Source organism: Aspergillus ochraceoroseus, assembly GCF_002846915.1.
Source record: "Aspergillus ochraceoroseus IBT 24754 chromosome Unknown P175scaffold_1, whole genome shotgun sequence".
Taxonomy (NCBI): Eukaryota; Fungi; Ascomycota; class Eurotiomycetes; order Eurotiales; family Aspergillaceae; genus Aspergillus; species Aspergillus ochraceoroseus.
Window position 1 is genome coordinate 865,004 of NW_024468476.1, and position 17,692 is coordinate 882,695.

At 51.6% G+C, this 17,692-nt stretch overlaps 7 protein-coding genes across 7 annotated transcripts; 3 read left to right on the plus strand and 4 right to left on the minus strand.

Moving 5' to 3' along the window:
* Window positions 1-211: 211 nt before the first annotated feature.
* Window positions 212-1,960, plus strand: P175DRAFT_0505684 (Myb-like DNA-binding domain protein; the record flags this gene model as incomplete). The annotated part of the gene is made up of 2 exons (XM_040898125.1): window positions 212-1,865; window positions 1,896-1,960. The coding sequence occupies 2 exons, from the start codon at window positions 212-214 to the stop codon at window positions 1,958-1,960; spliced, it is 1,719 nt and encodes a 572-aa protein (XP_040755307.1).
* A 326-nt stretch (window positions 1,961-2,286) lies between these two features.
* On the minus strand, window positions 2,287-3,801 carry P175DRAFT_0469391 (putative cysteine synthase; the record flags this gene model as incomplete). The annotated part of the gene is made up of 5 exons (XM_040895000.1): window positions 3,499-3,801; window positions 3,384-3,443; window positions 3,217-3,335; window positions 2,512-3,158; window positions 2,287-2,456 (listed from the first exon to the last, which is right to left on the minus strand). Exons 1-5 carry the CDS (start codon window positions 3,793-3,795, stop codon window positions 2,287-2,289), a joined length of 1,293 nt encoding a protein of 430 aa, XP_040755308.1. The 5' UTR covers window positions 3,796-3,801.
* A 534-nt stretch (window positions 3,802-4,335) lies between these two features.
* Window positions 4,336-8,033, plus strand: P175DRAFT_0505686 (uncharacterized protein; the record flags this gene model as incomplete). The annotated part of the gene is made up of 10 exons (XM_040898126.1): window positions 4,336-4,360; window positions 4,436-5,406; window positions 5,476-5,593; window positions 6,024-6,467; window positions 6,536-6,648; window positions 6,712-6,820; window positions 7,023-7,262; window positions 7,323-7,498; window positions 7,563-7,845; window positions 7,918-8,033. 10 exons carry the CDS (start codon window positions 4,336-4,338, stop codon window positions 8,031-8,033), a joined length of 2,595 nt encoding a protein of 864 aa, XP_040755309.1.
* Window positions 8,034-8,564: 531 nt separating this feature from the next.
* P175DRAFT_0497032 (uncharacterized protein) lies at window positions 8,565-10,927 on the plus strand. The gene is made up of 2 exons (XM_040896189.1): window positions 8,565-9,075; window positions 9,130-10,927. Exons 1-2 carry the CDS (start codon window positions 8,980-8,982, stop codon window positions 10,849-10,851), a joined length of 1,818 nt encoding a protein of 605 aa, XP_040755310.1. The 5' UTR covers window positions 8,565-8,979; the 3' UTR covers window positions 10,852-10,927.
* Window positions 10,928-10,930: 3 nt separating this feature from the next.
* P175DRAFT_0497033 (indolepyruvate decarboxylase family protein) lies at window positions 10,931-13,210 on the minus strand. The gene is made up of 2 exons (XM_040896190.1): window positions 12,863-13,210; window positions 10,931-12,778 (listed from the first exon to the last, which is right to left on the minus strand). Exons 1-2 carry the CDS (start codon window positions 13,112-13,114, stop codon window positions 11,219-11,221), a joined length of 1,812 nt encoding a protein of 603 aa, XP_040755311.1. The 5' UTR covers window positions 13,115-13,210; the 3' UTR covers window positions 10,931-11,218.
* A 76-nt stretch (window positions 13,211-13,286) lies between these two features.
* Window positions 13,287-15,866, minus strand: P175DRAFT_0497034 (uncharacterized protein). The gene is made up of 3 exons (XM_040896191.1): window positions 15,536-15,866; window positions 14,854-15,452; window positions 13,287-14,760 (listed from the first exon to the last, which is right to left on the minus strand). The coding sequence occupies exons 1-3, from the start codon at window positions 15,701-15,703 to the stop codon at window positions 13,617-13,619; spliced, it is 1,911 nt and encodes a 636-aa protein (XP_040755312.1). The 5' UTR covers window positions 15,704-15,866; the 3' UTR covers window positions 13,287-13,616.
* A 119-nt stretch (window positions 15,867-15,985) lies between these two features.
* Window positions 15,986-17,649, minus strand: P175DRAFT_0497035 (nucleic acid-binding protein). Its single transcript, XM_040896192.1, has 3 exons — window positions 17,557-17,649; window positions 16,639-17,430; window positions 15,986-16,548 (listed from the first exon to the last, which is right to left on the minus strand). Coding segments are annotated over exons 1-3 (1,230 nt in total). The 5' UTR covers window positions 17,559-17,649; the 3' UTR covers window positions 15,986-16,112.
* Window positions 17,650-17,692: the final 43 nt, after the last annotated feature.

Genomic DNA, 17,692 nt, shown 5'->3' on the forward strand with positions numbered 1-17,692 from the left:
CGTGCATCGTGCTTACTCGTGCATTTTGCTCCTTAAGCTCCACAGCTCTAAAGTCCCACGCTTCTCTGCTGCCAATATCTAACTGTATGGTGGTTTCTATTCACAGTGTTACACACTAACTGTATCCGGTTTCTTCACTTGCGCTCGTTCTCGCCCGTCGTTCTACGCCACACCCTCCGCGTTGAAGTCCTTATCTCCCACCAGCGAAGCAATGGAGCGGCCATTGAAAAGGCAGAGGCTATCCTTGTCGCCAGATGCAGAAGACGCGCCCAATGAATTTGACTTACAAGAAGCGCGTGCTCAAAATGACCTACGTCTAAAGTCCATCTTCGAGGGTATTTTTGAAAAATACGGTCAGGATTTTACAGATATCGGGGACGAAATCGATTTACAAACGGGGAAGATCGTGGTAAATAATGGCCATCTTCATGGAATGGAAGGGGAGAATATGATGGAGCCTAATTCACCAGCACGGTCAATCCAAGAAGCAGGAAAAATGATGGAGGCGAGCGCTATGCACAATCTGCACGCCGCGGAAGCCGATCACGATATCTCGGACGAAGGTAACACGTATGTTCGGTCGAAACCGGCGTCCATTTTGTCCCAAATGCTCCGTGCTCCGGAAGATTCCCCGGGAAATATGGAAGGCGATGCAGTCAATTCAACGTCAGAGGACGAGGACGAGGACGACAGGTTGAGCGTGGATTCTCTACTCGACACTGCGCTCCATGTCCAAAGCATTTCGAGGACTTTTTCCAGCCCGAAAGCCAAGGCTGACACGACAAGTGACACCGACAGCGAAAAAGCAAATTCTGGAGCTGAAGGATCCCACCAATCCCAGCCCAAGCATACTGAGGGAGTCGATGAGCCCATGGAACATATCTGGCGCGTTCCTGAGATCGATGGAAACTTCTCAACGCCGACCCTGGGCCGATCTCGACCGAAATCTGTCATGGGTACCGTACGATCTCAATCCCCACCTGGGGCAGGCTCTCTCTGGGCTCTCCCCCGGACATCTAGGCGGGGTACGGATGTGACCAAAAAGAAAAGTCGAAAAGATCACAGTCGCAAGAAACGGAAAACGCACAGTTCAAGCCCCATCGTCTGCGACTGGTCGTTCGCAGAGGCCCCGGATGGAAACGAATCTGACGACCCGTTGCAGGAAGACCACGAACCCTCTCCAACCCCAACGAGGCCCTTGTACATTAGAGAGAAACGAAATGGCCGTACTACGTCGGAAAGCTCGAAAAATACATGCAGTTGCTGCAAACGGTCATTTTCCCGCGACGACTACATTGTACATCTAAAAGCTATGCTGGCTGATCCGCCGCTTGACCATCATGACCTCACAGATTTGAGGAGACAGCTGAACACTATCACTGGTAACCCTGCTACCGAGTCACCCCCTAGGGCCACAGCCGATGGTGGGCCTGAAGTTCACTTGGCTTCGACATCAACCCCCAAGCTCGAACCGAAAGAAGTCGACGAGACAAACCTGGATGCTTCACCGACTAAGAGTAAACGTCCTAGAACGACCATGCGGCCAGATGAAGCTAGGCTGATTATCAAGTTGAGGCAAGTTCAAGGCATGAAGTGGAAAGAAATCCTAGACCACTTTCCCCAGAAGAAACTCGTCCAACTTACCATGTGGAATTATACCCACTGGAACGATCGCTGCGTAAACCCTCCCTTATTGTCAAGGCCGTGGTCGAACTCCGAGATTGAAAAGCTAGAAGCCCTTAAAGACCAGCAGGGTCTGACATGGAATGCCATCCGAGCTGAAATCCCAGGGCGTTCCCAGGCCGAGATAGAATTTGAGCTACTGCGGCTGTGGGCCAGTGATGGTGTCGATGGCGAAAAAATCAGTGAGCTAATGGGAGCAGCTGACCCGCAAGGCGAACAAGAGGCAGCCGAATCGAAGCGTCCTCGGCTTTTGCAACCTGCCAGTGCTGCAAATTGACCGACGCACAAAGAATCGGAAATTCCCCTCATGCTGCCCCTGTTCGGGATTCGCCAGAGGCTTGTACGTCGTTTCGCGAAATTCGTCCACGTGTAGTAATAATAACAATAATAGCGTGGTGGCCCGGGATTCCAGAGAAAGTGCAGGCAACCAGTCTCAAATTTGCGCTGTGGAGGACTTGAAGAAATTTCTCAAAGAAGCAGTTCAAACCTGACAATAGACTACACAAGATAGAGCATGTAAATTCGAGCTTGTGTTCTTGAAATCTGTGGTGGTTGCCAGGCGTAATGGCCTGTCTGTCTGTCCGGCGGGTAGCTAGGCAACCACTAGTCTTCCGTTGCATTCAGGACATCTTCTAGCTTTGTGTCCACTGCACCGCCGACATCTCCAGCTTGAGCCCAGAACCTCGAGAGATGTCTTGAGCCCGAGTCAGACAGGACTGTGACAATTCTGTGCCCAGGGCCCATTTTCATAGCTGTCTTGACAGCCGCAAAGCCTAGGTTCCAAGGTCAGTGAAACGCTCGACCTAGAAAGGCTGGTTCTAAACTCACAGTTCACAGCACTGCTACTCCCAACAAAAATGCCGTCCTTTTCTACCAGCCACCTGGCCATGGCTAGAGCCTGCGCGTCAGTTACCCTAACAGCGTCATCGATCAGTTCCCTGCCTGCTTCGAAGTTTGCCGTCACACGGTTGATTCCGATTCCCTCAACGATGGTATCGATTTGTCTCCGACGTCGGGTACCCTCTTTCTCCTTAGTGTCAAACATGACCCCGTAACGGACTCTGTTGTACAGACCGCTTCCTTGGGGGTCTGCTAATACCACATTCAAGTTGGGGATCTTAGGTTTAAGGAAAAGCGCCACGCCAGAGATGGTGCCTCCGGTTCCAGCGCCTGCAACAAAAGCATCAAGTGATCCATTGCACTGTGCATAGATCTCGGGGCCAGTGCCCTCAAAGTGGGCTTTCCAATTCGCCTCATTCTCGAACTGATCTGCGAAAAATCCTCTTCCTCGTTGAGGAACGGGCTCTCCTGTCGAATCCTCCGTCGAAGAATGACCGTGGGCTTGGGCGAGTGCTCGTGCTCGATTGACAAAGTTATTCTTTTCCACGATTGGAGCAGGCGGGACACGGTCGACTATTGCTCCCAACTTAAGAAGCAGGTTTGACTTTTCGATTGCTTGATCGGACGGCATGCAGCTTTGTACGTCTGTTAGCGGAAAAATAGGAAACAAACAGGATGCGTAGAAATGCTTACATATGTGCGAGATACCCTTTAGCTCGGGCCAAGGTCGCTAATGAGATCCCTGTCGAACCAGATGTGCCTTCGTATACTGTATCGCCCGAGTGAGGTGTCAGGATGCCTCGTTCTTCAGCCTGCGTGAACAGTTAGAGAATTGTCCACAAATTGAAGGAGACACGTACAATTTCAATCATACTCAGTGCCACTCGATCTTTCGAGCTTTGGCCTGCTCCATTTAAGAACTAGAAACGGAGTCAGAGATATAAACATAACATAGGGGCAAAGTCTAAGGCCTACTTCAGCTTTTCCTAAAATCTCGCACCCTGTCGCATCGGACAGGGACTTGATTCGGAAGAGAGGAGTATTCCCGATACAGCCCTCAATGCCTTCTACAATAGCAGGAGGGCCATGTCTTGCAAGTAAAGCATCTGTAGGTCCATCCTGAAGTGTCTGTTTAGGGTTGATAGAACGACATGCTCGATACTCGCGGATGCGTTCTTCGAGCTCTGGGTAAAGGAGCTCTTTGAAGGCTATGGAGAGGACGACCCCCGCCACAAAGGCGGAGCCAATGTAAATGTGAGGCGAGTCCTTCATGTGTGAAGGGTGAAACAGCAAAGCAATATTATGATACAAATAGGAAATCCGTGGTAAACCGAGGAATTGTCGACGTAAAGGCAAATTGAAGAGTGGAAGTTATTCTGGACAGAGAAAAGCTCGGACCACCACAGCAGCTCCGCCCGCATTTGATTCAAGCAGCAGATTCAAATCGAACGCTTCGTCCTCTCCTTTCCATTCCTCCATCCTTTCCCACCCCCGTCCGTTCGGTCAAATCTACGTCCAGTAATGGACTCTCCCGTCCTCAACCAGCTGTTTCGACAGCTATTCCGTCATCCAGCCTGTCAGTCGCTCCGGACGTCGCCGTCGCACGCCTTTCGTCTATCCCATCCATCTCGTCCACAGTACCGACCCTTTCTCACGCGACGGTCACCGGCCAAGCGCAAGAGCACAGACGATGGAATGAATTGGACGAAACGCGGGGACTACCCGAAGGATATTGATGAGGAATTGAAGACATATCCGTTAGTTACGGCGAAGGATCTCCGTCATCGGCGTGATCGGCCACGCCAGGTGAAGATGTTAACGAGGGAATTCATTGACGGTACGAGCTTTCTCCATCGGTCCTGTATAATGGAACCAATTACTAACAATATCGTCTTCCGCTATGCGTGTTTAGATAGCTTGTATAATCCGCATTATGGGTATTTTTCGAAACACGCGACCATCTTCAGCCCCGGAGAACCGTTTAATTTTAACACGATCGAAGATGGACCTGCCTTTCACCGGATGTTAGGAGAACGCTACACCGAGTTTGAAGACCTTCTGGATAGCGTGAAACCGGACATAGCTCGCCAGTTGTGGCACACCCCTACCGAATTATTTCGACCCTACTACGGGGAAACCATCGCGCGATACCTCGTGTCAAATTATAAGCTGACCCTGTACCCCTACCACGACCTGATCATATACGAAATGGGTGCTGGAAATGGAACTCTGATGATAAACATTCTTGATTTCATCCGCGACACGGACTACGAGGTCTATCAGAGAACAAAGTTTCGCATCATTGAGATTTCCCCGGCTCTCGCCGGACTCCAGATGAAGAACTTGACCGAATCCCTCCACGCTGCAGGCCATCTAGACCATGTCGAAATTATCAACAAGTCCATTTTCGAGTGGGATACATACGTACACTCGCCATGCTTTTTCCTCGCACTCGAGGTTTTCGATAACTTTTCGCATGATGCGATTCGTTACGACTCCAAAACAGAATTGCCCCAACAAGGCGGGGTGCTGATTGACGCAGACGGCGAGTTCCACGAATACTACAATGCGCAACTTGACCCTGTGGCTGCTCGATTCCTGCGCGTTCGGCAAGCCGCAGCCCGACGTGAATTCCCCAGTCCACTGGGTCCGCGGCTCACCCGCCAGGTCCGCGGAGCTCTACCTTTCCAGAAACCCTTCACCCTGCCCGAGTACATCCCGACTCGGTTAATGCAGTTTTTCGACATCCTCGACAGTTACTTCCCCGGCCACAGGCTTGTAGCTAGTGACTTCAGCAGCCTACCGGATGCGGTCCCAGGTGTGAACGCGCCTGTGGTGCAAACCCGATACAAAAGACGAACAGTTCCTGTCTCGACTCCATTTGTAAGCGTTCCTTGGGGGTTCCCTTCCTGACCAAGGTACACAATCAACTAATTGATCGGAATATTACAGGTCCATCAAGGCTACTTCGACATCTTCTTCCCCACCGATTTCAACGTCATCGAAGACCTCTACCGTGCCGTGACCGGGAAGCTGACACAAGTGATGAGCCATGAAGATTTCATGGGACGTTGGGCATATATTGAGGACACAGAAACGCGGAGTGGCGAGAACCCGCTTCTGACATGGTACAAGAACGCTAGCATGCTAATGACGGTGTAACTGTACATAGAATAGTGTAAGACTATAGGAGCTGTATAGTAGTCAATGTTGATGCATTTGGACGATGATATAATATCCTGGAAAGCCAAGCTCAGCTAACTCAGCCATTGGCGTACCTTTTGGCCAGCCGGAATGAATTACCTAGGCTGTTTATTGCAAAGAGATAATAACCATGGTTAATACAGCTGCCAGATCGCTGTGGAGAACCTTCAGGAACCGACCCCCCTCTTTTCCCCCCCGCTTTATAGCAGTTACGTATACTTTGTCTACTTTTACCAACCTCGCCTAATTAATAACCCACCAGGCCACCAAGCAACAGACAGAACAGACTCATCAAGGCAAAATGACAGTCCCGCACTGGAAACCCATCGTCCTTCAAAAACGCGAAGCCCAGTTGCAATCCATTCCTGCAGCCTGGCACCTCCCCAAATCCACCATCACTTCCCCAGACACCAGCACCCTCGACACCATCCGCAGCTGCGGCATCCTCTCCACCCAGGAACTCCAATGGACAGAGATGAAAGATGTCCCGGAGCTTATGCGCCTGCTCACTTCGCGCGCGGTCAGCTCTGTACAGATGACAACGGCGTTCTGTAAGCGGGCAGCAGTCGCGCAGCAACTAACGGGATGTCTGACGGAGATATTCTTTGATCGGGCATTGGAGAGGGCGAAGAAGCTAGATGAGGAGCTTGAGAGGACGGGGAAGGCGACGGGGCCGTTGCATGGGTTGCCAGTTTCTGTTAAAGATCGGTTTAATGTAGAGGGGTTTGATACGACTGTTGGTTTGTCTTCCCCTTTCCTTTTCCCTTGGGGGGGGTTTTTTTTTATGCGCGTGGTGCTAAGTCTACAGGGTGGGTTGGGCTGGTAGGAAAGCCAGCAGGCAGTTCTAGCTCTGTTGTGCGGCTGTTGGAGTCGATGGGAGCAGTTCTATATGTCAAGACTAATATCCCGCAGTCCTTGATGGTAAGTAGCCAGGTATCTATCGGGGGAGGGGTTGCGGCAAAAAAGATAACAGATAATATGTAGATGTCCGACTCCTACAACCATGTCTTCGGCCAGTCAGTCAATGCGTTCAATCGTCAGTTGATCTCCGGTGGTAGCTCAGGAGGTGAAGGTGCTCTAGTCGGTGCAGGTGGTGCCCCCCTAGGAATCGGAACAGATATCGGAGGCTCCATAAGGATTCCATCGAACCTACAGGGGTTGTATTCTATTTGTCCAACAACAGGACGAGTCCCGTGGAATTGTTCGTTGTATGTTCTCAGTTCCCCTTTCCTGGGACAATGCCCCCACTAACTTACATAGTATGCACCAACATTACCTTGTTCCCCCTGTAGCAGGTCCAATGGCTCGAAGCCTCTCGACAGTAGAATACTTCATGCAGGGCCTTCTCGAATCCGATCCTTGGAATGTGGATCCGGGATGTATTCCTCTCCCATGGCGGAAGGAATTAGCTGCAATGCCAACACGGAAGCTCAAACTTGGTATTATCTACGATGATGGGGTTGTCAGACCTCAGCCTCCGGTTACGAGGGCTATGCGGGATGTAGCACAAAAGCTGAAGGATGTCGGTCACGAAGGTATACTCCCTGCTTCGGGGACCTGATAGGTCCAAGAAACTGAATGGTAATACGGATCAGTAATCGAGTGGGACACTTCCCTCCACGTCAAAGGCACAAATATGTGGACCAAGGCTGTTCTTGCAGATGGTGGTCATCATTGTCGCCAGCTATGTGAGATTGTGGACGAGCCCTTAATCGAGGGCATGGTTGTCGGCACCCCAGCAGACGAGCTCTCAATATCCGAGCGCGAGAAGGTGGGTCCGCCTATACGTACTTTCCCTTCAACGCCAGGTTTTAACAATAATGTACGGAGTATAGCTTGAAGAAGAAAAATGGGAGTTTCAAGAAGCCTTCCTAAAGCAGTGGGTCGAGAGCGGCGTTGACGCACTTCTGATGCCGGTGACCCCATGGGTAGGATATAAACCCAAAACCTGGGTTGTCAGCAAGCAATGGCTAGGGTACACGGCCATGTGGAACCTGCTGAATTACGCGGCAGTCACTATTCCAGTAGCATATGCAGATACGGAACTGGACAAGCCTGATTCCAGGTGGGCGGACTATGTGCCTAGGAACGAATCGGATGCATTCAACCATGCGCAGTGTAAGTTACTTCTTTCGGAACCTTTTTTTTTTTTTTTTTCAAGAGTAATATCTCCGACTAATTGATACTCAGATGATATTGAACTGGTCAAAGATATGCCAGTCACCGTCCAAATTGTCGGAGGTCGTTTTGGAGAGGAAAAGGCCGTTGCTGTTGGCAAAGTAGTGGACGGACTATTTTCTGCTTGACCTAAAATCAGTGCAGCGAAGTTGCACTGGTACTTGAAAATTTGGGCATCGACACTTTGATTATCTTTTGGCCATAGCAAAACAAAGCCTTGGAGTAATTCCAATTTTAGCTTCAAGAGAGGCGCAGTCTGGCACTTTTGGGATCGAGACTCTCTAATACGTCTTTTAAGAGGCAAGTAAGTATCGGGTTGCTACCGGAGTACTCAATTCTAGATCGAGATACGTCTTCACGAGACTCTTTACGATTGAGGAAAATAAATCCACCAGGAAAGGATGATTTCTCAATAGAGTCGGACTCGCGAGTCAGGAGATGGAGACTGCTATCCCAATCTTGCATGGGCCATCCAACAACGGGTAATACGGAGTATAAATGGGTGAAAAGCGAGCCAAAAAAAAAATAGCCCGCCTACCTAACAACCGCCCAGGGCCTGTTAGTTGGCATTTCAAAGCTTTTCTACAGTTAGTTCACACCAAGAGGATCCACCACTCCAGCTGATTGGACACATAAAATGAGCTGGTGGAAATACCAAATGGCAATACTCGCGGCCTCACGGCTTTCCTGCTATGAACGCCACCGCCGCCACGAATCTGAAATTGCCAGGTGCCTCACCCGCTGATTAGGCGTGAATGAAAGAATTCATGTATCGCTCGTTCTCGGATCTCATGGGGAGTGGTCATGTTTCTCATGTGGGTAGGTAGCCTTTTTGGTCGCATTATGTGGAAACATTTATCAAGCTCCGCATCGGCTCTGATAGCAGATTTTGAAATGAGCTATTGATGCGCTGCCATAAGCAGGTCCTATCCTTGTCTACATTGCCAGCGCCGTCTTTGCTGAAGAATGTCCCTAAATATGACATACGATCGCAGTGTGTTTCTATCTACTGCGTTATTCATGGCATTCGTTGCATCCTAGGTACCTGGTCGCCTGCTTGATTGATGTATATCGATGATTAGCCCTTGGATTTTGGTCATCTTGGTCTGGACCCTGGGAGGGGTCGCATTTGACCTCAGTAATGGCGAGGATCTACACTCTTTCATGACTGTCTGTTCTGCTCCCTGGTACCACCATCCTTCTTACCCTTGCTAACCTCTACAGATGCCGGAGGCCCGGCCGATCAAGTTCAACGTAACCTACCATGACCGATCCCGCGTGAGCGCCGGCTTCTTCTTCGTCGCTCCGTACTGGAACTTCATCGTCGACCCTCCAGTGAACCGATGGATGCCCTGTCAGATGGGGCCCCACATCTACGATGCGGATGGTCATCTTGTCTGGAGCGGAGCCTGCCAGTTTGGAGATCACAATGTCTTCGACTTCAGGATGACTGACAACATTGATGACCAACAGCATCTCACGTTCGTCAAGGCTCACTCGTTCAACTGGGATAGCAAAGGCGAAGCCTACGTCCTAAACCACAAGTACGAGATTGAGAACATAGTCGGCGTCACAAACCAGCTCCCCACCTTCGACACGCACGAATTCCGCGTCCTAGACGGTGGCCGCTCGGCCCTAGTCACGCAGTACCGAGGCGCCCAGCGCTCCTTTGCAGACTTCAGCCGCTCCAGCGAATACAGCTGGGTCATAGAAGGCGGACTCCTCGAACTTGACATGGATACCGGCGAAGTGCTCTACGACTGGAACTCCGCGCAGGAACTCTCACTCAGCGAGTCCTACCAACTACATCCCGACGCTGTCCCAGACCCCAACCCCCAGGGCCACGACTTCCTACACGTCAATTCCGTTGACAAAGACAGCCTAGGCAACTACCTCCTCTCAGCCCGTTACACAAGCACAATCTACTACATTTCAGCTGCGGAGCACCGCATCCTCTGGCGCCTCGGAGGCAAGAAATCCGACTTCACGATGGACTTCACGTTCTCGGGACAACACGACGCTCGCTTCCGGTTCACAAACAGCACGCACATGATCCTCTCCCTCTTCAACAACGGCGGCGTCGACGAATACCACGACGAAGATTGCTCCTCGGGCCTCATCGTCCTCCTCGACCTACAATCCAAGCACGCCACCCGTCTCGGTTACCTCCCCCGGCCAGATAAAGGCCTCACCCCAAGCAGAGGCAACTTCCAATTCCTGCCGAACGGGAACTATCTCCTCAACTGGGTAAACGGCGGCTACATGACCGAGTTCTCTCCCGACGGCCAAGTCCTCATGGAAGCCCGCTTCCACTCGGACCGCTACTCCACGTACAGGGCCTATAAATTCGACTTCCACGGCCAGCCGACACACCCACCTGCTGTTGTAGCGCAAGTCCACGGCTCCAGCGACACAGGCTACATGACGCTCGTGTACACAAGCTGGAACGGCGCCACGGATATCGTGGAATGGGTGTTCTACGCACAGCACAACCGCTCTGCGCCTGCGGTACGAATCGGGTCGGCCTCTAAAATCGGCTTCGAGACCGTGTTTTCCACGCCGGGGTATTTCGACTGGATTTCGGTAGAGGCCATCGACCTTTACGGGAAAGTCCTAGGGGGGCGGAGGAGGTCTGGGTTCCATCGCACCCGGGTGCCCGCGGAGTGGGAAATGGATCATCGAGAAGACCGCGGTAATGGTAATGGCAATGGCACGCATCCGTACCCGACGCCTGATAACCCGGAGACTACTTTGTTTGCGGGTGAGGATCCGGGTGGTCCGGTTGTGGAATCTGAACTTCCGGCAGAGGGCAGGTCGACGTTCCTGTTGGCCATGGTTCTTTTTGTATCTTGTCTGGGTATGGGGGCGCTTTATTGTTTCAGATTGAGTTTTAGATTCGGGGGGTGGAGGAGGGCTTATTATCATTTGGTTCGTTCGGGGAGTTGATAAATCATAAGGGTGTATAGTTAGTATAGTAGGTAGTAAAGATGATGAACATAAAAAAAAAAAAAAAAAAGACAAATAATAGCATAATAACGCGATATAATTTGTTAGCCTAGTTAATGTGAATATATATATAATATATATATATTAGTTAGTTACTCTGTACTCTGTAAGGAAGGGTAAGCAAGATCCCACCCATCAAGTTAGCCCCAAAGAATGTTCGTTCTATAGAGTCCAGTTGAAAGCGTTGTTGTATATACGGACTAGAACTTGACCGTTTTATGCAAAATCAAATGCATGGACATTAGAAAAGGAAGGAAGGAAGGAAGGAAGGAAGGAATTGTACAAGATATTTCACCAAGTAAGCAGACTACAACTTCGCCTGTCCCTCCTGTCCCTTATTCTGCCACGCAAAGCCAATCTCTTTACCAATACCCGGCTCAACAATCACATTCACCACCGTGACCGTGTCGCTCAGGAACCCTTCGCGCGTGGCCGCTTCGAGTTCCTGCTCATTCCGCACAAAGTAGCCCCTCCCTCCGCACATCGTAGCCAGCATTTCGTACCGGGTTTCGTAGAGCAGACTAGTTGACCGGAGACCTTTGACTGTGTCTTTCCCATCTGCCTTGGTATCGTTGGACGCCGTCTGGTCCTGCAGGGCCTTCCATGCGCTTTCGGAGGTGCTGTCGCCGTGGTAAATGCCCGAGTTGTTGACTACGTAGATGAGCGCGGGGATACGGTAGCGGGCGAGGGTCTCGATTTCCATGGCGCTGAATCCAAAGGCGCTGTCCCCTTCCAGCGCGACGATCTTCTTCTTTGGCTTGTTGCGGCTCCCCGGGTGGGTGGTGGTGGCGTTGAAGGCTTCGTGCGCTGCAACAATGTAGCCCATGCCGACGCCCATGGTGGCGTAGGTGCCGGCGTCAAGACGCTGGCGCGGGTGAAACAACGGGAAGATAGACCGGGAGATGTCCATGGTGTTGGCTCCTTCGGAAACGTACACGATGCCGCCGTCTTCACAGGGAGTGAGCGAATTGAGCGTTGATTTGATAATGTGATATGCCCGTTGATAGGTCAAGGGCGCCCCCCGCGGTGTTGGAAGAAGAGCTGCCCTTTGGGCTCTCGCTTCGTTCTTCTTTGCCGACTCCGCAAGTAAAGCAGGGAACTGGCCGGATGGCGAGTATCGCCAGTTCGACAGTGAGGTGGTGAGTTGATCAACCACTAGGGCGAGATCGCCTAGGATTCCAAGCTCCGAGTTTCCAGCATTCCGCCCGATCTCCTCGGCCGCGATATCAACCTGGATGATCTTCGCCTGGGGCGACCACTTGGGCGCTTCCCCAAAGTGCAGGATCCAATTCAGCCGTGCGCCTAAAACGAGAACCACGTCGGCGTTCTTTAGAGCGGCACTACGAGCACTGGATACATTCAGCGGATGCGAGTCTGGTACCACGCCCTTCCCCATCGGGGTGGGCAGGAAGGGAATCTGCGTCTGGTCTACGAGCTTGCGGATTCCAGTCTCTGCCCGCGCATACGCAGCGCCCTTACCGATAATCAGCAGCGGCGCACGAGCCGCCTTCAGCAGTGCGACCGCCTTCAGGATCAGTGCCGGATCACCGCCTGCCCTTGGAGGCGGAGCGACCAGGATGTTCTCCGGCAGTGGGAGGGGGAACTCCGGGGATAGTTTTCCCTGGATGATATCTGCGGGGAGATCAACAAAGGTTGGCCCCGGACGACCATACCAGCAGGTCCTGTAGGCATTCTTGACTGCTCCGGGGAGAAAATCGAGGGATGAGGCGCGGACGGCAAGCTTGGTGTGGGGCGTTAAGAGGGAGATGGCGTCCATTTCCTGGAACGCGCCTTTGGTGATGGCAGAGGTCTCGGCAGACCCAGCGAGAACAAGAAGGGGGAAGTAGTTTACAGAAGAGTTGCCAATCTAATTCTCATCCGGTTCTATTAGCCCGGACGTTTCATTCGAAGAGGAGATAGATCGATGGTCAATTGTTGAGAGAAGACTTACCCCTGCCATCGTATGGAGAACTCCAGGCCCTCCCACGACAAGACAGACACCAGGCCGTCCTGTCATATACCCATACACACTGGCTGCATAGCTGCAAGCCTGTTCGTTGCGGAATGCCACGAACCGGATGCCCAGGTTAATGGCCTCCTCCGCAATCTCGACGACGGGAATTCCAACAATACCAAAGATGACTGTGACACCTAGGTCGCGGAGTGTGCGGGCAATGAGCTGAGCGCCAGTTTCCACAGCCATTCTGATGCTTTATTAGAATATTTTACGCGAACAGGCTAGACATCAAAGAAAGAATCATAGAAGAACGGAGGTGGAGGTGGAGACTGGAGAGCGGGAGAGATGGAGAGATGGAGAAGTTCCGAGGTTGGAGGAGCTACAGGTAGAATATGACTACCAGGAAAAGTGTACTCATCCCTAAGCAAATTATATTTGAACACTAATCTTCTAAAGTATTTTTTTTTTTTGAAAGAGACGACTAAAGACTCTTCAAGAAATAGAAGAGAACCACCTGGGCAGCAATGTGTGACGAGAGAGTCTGAAGGCATCTTTTATATTGAAGCAAAGTGATGGTGGATTAGGTACAGTAATACTTATCACATATATCAAAATTGCCGGGGTATCCAAATAAATCATCATGGACGACGACGGCGACCACCTCCTTAAGTCGGGTCAAGATTCCCCAACCGACTGAGCCCCGTCAGTCTTCTTCAATCATAAAAAAAGTCAAGGTATCTCATCGCGCTCAAAATTCAAACTCTTTCCGGAATGCATTGACGTCCATGCCGGCGACCACCATATCGGCCAGATCCCGTCGGCCCATTTGGCTAAAGACCCGGCGCAAAGTGTCATAGAGGTTTGTGCTCTGGTTCTGGCTGATATGGATCATCCGTTCAAGCTGCTCGTCATTGATGCCGCCGTCGTTGCCTCCGACGATCTCCCGGGCGCGTTCCCGGCCTTCTTGCTCGACTACCCGGTGCATGGACAAAGCACCCAGAAGATGCTGGGCGGCTTCGGGGTAGCAGCCTATGTTAATGCATGATACACCCAGGTTGTACCGGGCTCGGACAAAATTCGGGTTGATGTTCAAAGCCTGTTCGTAGGCCTCGATGGCTTCTTCGGACCGACCGGAGTTGGCCAGAGTGGCCCCCAGACGGTTCCAGAGTAGATGCAGTTGCTCTTTCTGGTTGGATGTCCCCGATTCGGTACTGGCTAGAGCGGTGGTGAAACAGTCGACAGCCTTGTCGTATTCTTCCGCGCAGTAGAACAAAACACCAAGACCGACTTGCACATCAGGGTCCATTTGCTCTCCCGAGGGCGATAGTTGGGCCGCCTGGATGAAGAGATCCGTGACACGTTCGTGGAGAATCTGACGGTCTGTGAAACCTAAGTCCGCATCGGAGGACAAATTGTCAGGGTTAACGATCTGAGGATACTTTACAGAGAGCCACCGCTCCAGTGTGCGGTAGGCCGTGGAGTCGTATCCTTCATTGGTATAGGAGACAGCCAGACCCATAAGCGCATCTAGATTGTTAGGATCAACCTTGAGAGCTTGTTCCAATGCCCGAATAGCAGGGATTTCCTTCTCGTTCTGAGCCTGAGCGGCTCCCAGCATTGTCCAGGCTTGTACGTGCTGAGGATCCTTCTTTACAGCGGCCTCAAACGCCAAAGCCGCCAAGGATAAGTTACCACCTTCACGCATGATCTTCATACCTTCCTCGAAAGCGTTGGTGACGGAGCTGAAAACATTATCTTCCTCAAACATGTATTCGCCTAATTGGGGATCCCTAAACCGCGTGTTGAGGGTATCAAATGCATCCCATTCTCCCGCATCGCCGATGTGAAGACTATCGGTGACGTTGAAATCGGTTTCTCCTTCGGCTAGTTTCCTATGTACGTCCATCTCAGCTTGAACTCTTTGCCACACGCTCTCAAAATTGCTGTGATCTTGGGCATTATCGGAACTAGTGACGGGGACTGACCTGTCCAGATCATTCAGCTCTGCCTCCATGGCAGCGTTGGCCTCATCGTCCAGTTTCTGGTTACCAGCCGTCTCCATCTCCGCAAACTGTGCCTCCCAGTCCCCATCGTCAAGCTCGACGACACGGCCCTTCCCTTTATCCTGGGCGGTAGCTTCTGCCGGTTGCTGCTGCTGAGGCTGCTGCTGCTGCTGCTGCTGCATGCCCATGGGTCCATAGCCCGGCTGCATCATACCCATTCCTCCGAGCCCCATGTATCCCATTCCCATGGGTCGCTGGAAGCCAGCCATCATGGGGGACTGGGCGGATGTGACAGGGCTCGCCGATTGAGGGATGCCCATGGTGCTCTGTTGCTGGAAACGAGCAAACTCCGCAGGCGTGAACCCGGAGCCATTATTCATCATGGGCCCTTGAGGTCCAGCAAATGCTGCCTCCATGCGAGCCTGCTCTCCAGGGTCGAACTCCGAAGCCCAGCCGGGGGAACCTGTTCGGGGAGGGGTTGTTTGAAACTGATCTAACTCGCGTCTCAGTTGCTGCATCGCAAACGGCTGCGGGGCAGCGCCGGGTATTTGACCGGACTGTTGGGCGAAGTCGTCCATCATCTGTATAGCACATCATTAAGCAGCCGTTAATAAGAGAGATAAGAGGACGACAAGTGGATGGGATCGTAAGAGATAAGTCATACCTGATCTTGACCTCCCATCATCCCCCGCGAGCGCATGCCCTCCTGCATTCCAGGGCCACGCCCAACCAGCCTGTCACGCTGAAGGGACTTATCATCTTGAACGTGCTTAGTAAATTGTGTCAACGGATTTCCCGCGGTCGAGCACTCCGCGCCACCGAGGAACGACATCTTGTAAGAACCCGCGAGGATTTGTCTCGGGAAAGGAAAGGAGGGAGGCTATGTTAAGGTATAGTCTCTTAAAGGGTATATAAAGGACTTCAACTAAGGATATGATGGAATGACGAGAAGAAAAGAAGTTTGGTCCTGGACTACTACCCCAACTCAATCGTACTACGGCGTTGAAATGTAATGTGGGGGTTTTTGGTGACGCTCCGAACCAGTCGGAATGATTTCGAGCTGCCGAGGCCCCGATAGTCACGTGGATCATCTGCCGATTAAGAGAGAGAGAGATGTAGATATATCGTTTTTGATCTATTCTATAATACAATTCCATTATACACAAGTCATATAATAAAACCCGCAAGCAATCCAAACACCTAAGTAATGCATGCAGCCCAAACCCAAAATTCGTCCCCCATTAAGCATGAGCAGCGGCTCCAATCGGAGTAACCACGGGGAACGCTTCCCGGTTGCTGGTGCTGAAGTCAACCCGTAGCTTGCGTCCATATGGCGCCTTCAGGTTCAGGATCTCGCGTGCAGCCTGAGCACTCTCGGTATCAACAAATTCAGCGTGAGCAAAGCCCCGAGGCTGCCCCGTGCGACGATCAACAGACACCCGGACATCAATCAAATTAACAACATCACTGAATAGTCCATTAATGTCACGGTCCGTCATCTCAAATGCCATGTTGCCAATATAAAGTGTCTTGGAGGGGTTGGTGGGCGCTGCAGTCCTGCGAAGGTTGCTCTGCGCAAAGTACGAAACGACGCGACGACCCTCAAAAATCCGCATGTGCATGCCCTGGATCGCGCGCCTCGCTGAAGAAATGCTGTCAAAATTTACGTAGCCGAATCTATAACCATCACAAGTAAGTTAAAGATCAGCCAAAGTACTCGCAGCCCCAACAGGCGGAGCCCGATTGGAAAGGAACCCCCTAACTCACCCTTTACTAATGCCCCGGCTATCATAAATAAGATTCACCTCCTCCACAACACCATATTTCGACATTTGCTCCTTTAGATCCTCCGGCGTAACATCGTAAAAGAGGTTACCAATATAAATGGTTTCCTTCGGGGTAAACTGATTCTTGACAATCATGTATTTCTTCTCCTTTTTCACGTTCATGGCAATAGCATCAGCAAGTTCCTGTTGCTTACGGTCGATGCCATCTTTGTCTTCAGCGGCTGCATTTCTGATCTGGTCAATGTGGGTCTCCAACGACGATGAGTCCTCATCAACGGCGATTGTTGCAGTTGTGTTCGTGGCGGTCTCTGTTACCGTCTGCGCGGAGGTTGCGGGGGTGATATCTGTAGCAGTCTCTGTAGCGGTTTTCGTTACTGTCTCTGCGGCAGTCTCCGGAGTAGCCCGCGCAGGGGTTTCTGTTACAACCTCTGTGACAGCAGCCTCTGTGACGGTCTCTGTCGTAGTCTGCGTAGTAGCTTCCACGGGTGTTCCGGCCGTCGTCCCCGTAGCCGCCTGTGCGGTAGTCTCCGTTCCGGTCTCTGTCGCAGTCTCTATTACAACCTTTTTATCACTCTCGGCAACAGTGCCTGCTGCAGCCCCCTCCCCCTTCACCTTCGCATCATCGCTATTCCACCTGCTCTGAAGCGATAACTGTACCGTCCGGTGAGGAACCGTAAACCGACGAGAATTCGAAACCGCCGATAATCGCGGTCGAACAGGTATCGATGACGGCGAAGCCAGCAACCGACAAGCAGCGCGGCGAAGAGAATGCCTAGGTCAAACGAAAATGAAAAAGAAGAGCTTCAGGTTAGTGATAGCCCAGTGATAGGTATACGAATGCAGTTATGGATTATAGAGAAGGTGGTGGAGGGGGATATGCCATAAATAGAACTCATACATTTTTTTTCAGACCTTCCAACCCAGTGTATCTCTCAAGAAGAACGGGTTAAAGAAACCTCCTGGTCATTGGGGTTGAATTGCACAAGGCTTTCTTTCAGGAGTGTTCAGGGAAAATTCGCAGGAGCGTGGCGGAA

What these genes read in the sequence shown, in the direction of transcription:
- P175DRAFT_0497032 (XM_040896189.1), top strand. Translation starts at nt 8,980, where the DNA reads ATGATTAGCCCTTGGATTTTGGTCATCTTGGTCTGGACCCTGGGAGGG. An exon ending in ATCTACACTCTTTCATGACT is followed by an intron (nt 9,076 to 9,129) that starts GTCTGTTCTGCT and finishes TAACCTCTACAG; the next exon opens with ATGCCGGAGGCCCGGCCGAT.
- P175DRAFT_0497035 (XM_040896192.1), bottom strand. An exon ending in AGCCGGGGCATTAGTAAAGG is followed by an intron (nt 16,549 to 16,638) that starts GTGAGTTAGGGG and finishes TGATGGTTATAG; the next exon opens with ATTCGGCTACGTAAATTTTG.
- P175DRAFT_0497033 (XM_040896190.1), bottom strand. Translation starts at nt 13,114, where the DNA reads ATGGCTGTGGAAACTGGCGCTCAGCTCATTGCCCGCACACTCCGCGAC. An exon ending in TTCTCCATACGATGGCAGGG is followed by an intron (nt 12,779 to 12,862) that starts GTAAGTCTTCTC and finishes GATGAGAATTAG; the next exon opens with ATTGGCAACTCTTCTGTAAA.
- P175DRAFT_0497034 (XM_040896191.1), bottom strand. Translation starts at nt 15,703, where the DNA reads ATGTCGTTCCTCGGTGGCGCGGAGTGCTCGACCGCGGGAAATCCGTTG. An exon ending in TGATGGGAGGTCAAGATCAG is followed by an intron (nt 15,453 to 15,535) that starts GTATGACTTATC and finishes TGTGCTATACAG; the next exon opens with ATGATGGACGACTTCGCCCA. An exon ending in GAGCTGAATGATCTGGACAG is followed by an intron (nt 14,761 to 14,853) that starts GTCAGTCCCCGT and finishes GGACGTACATAG; the next exon opens with GAAACTAGCCGAAGGAGAAA.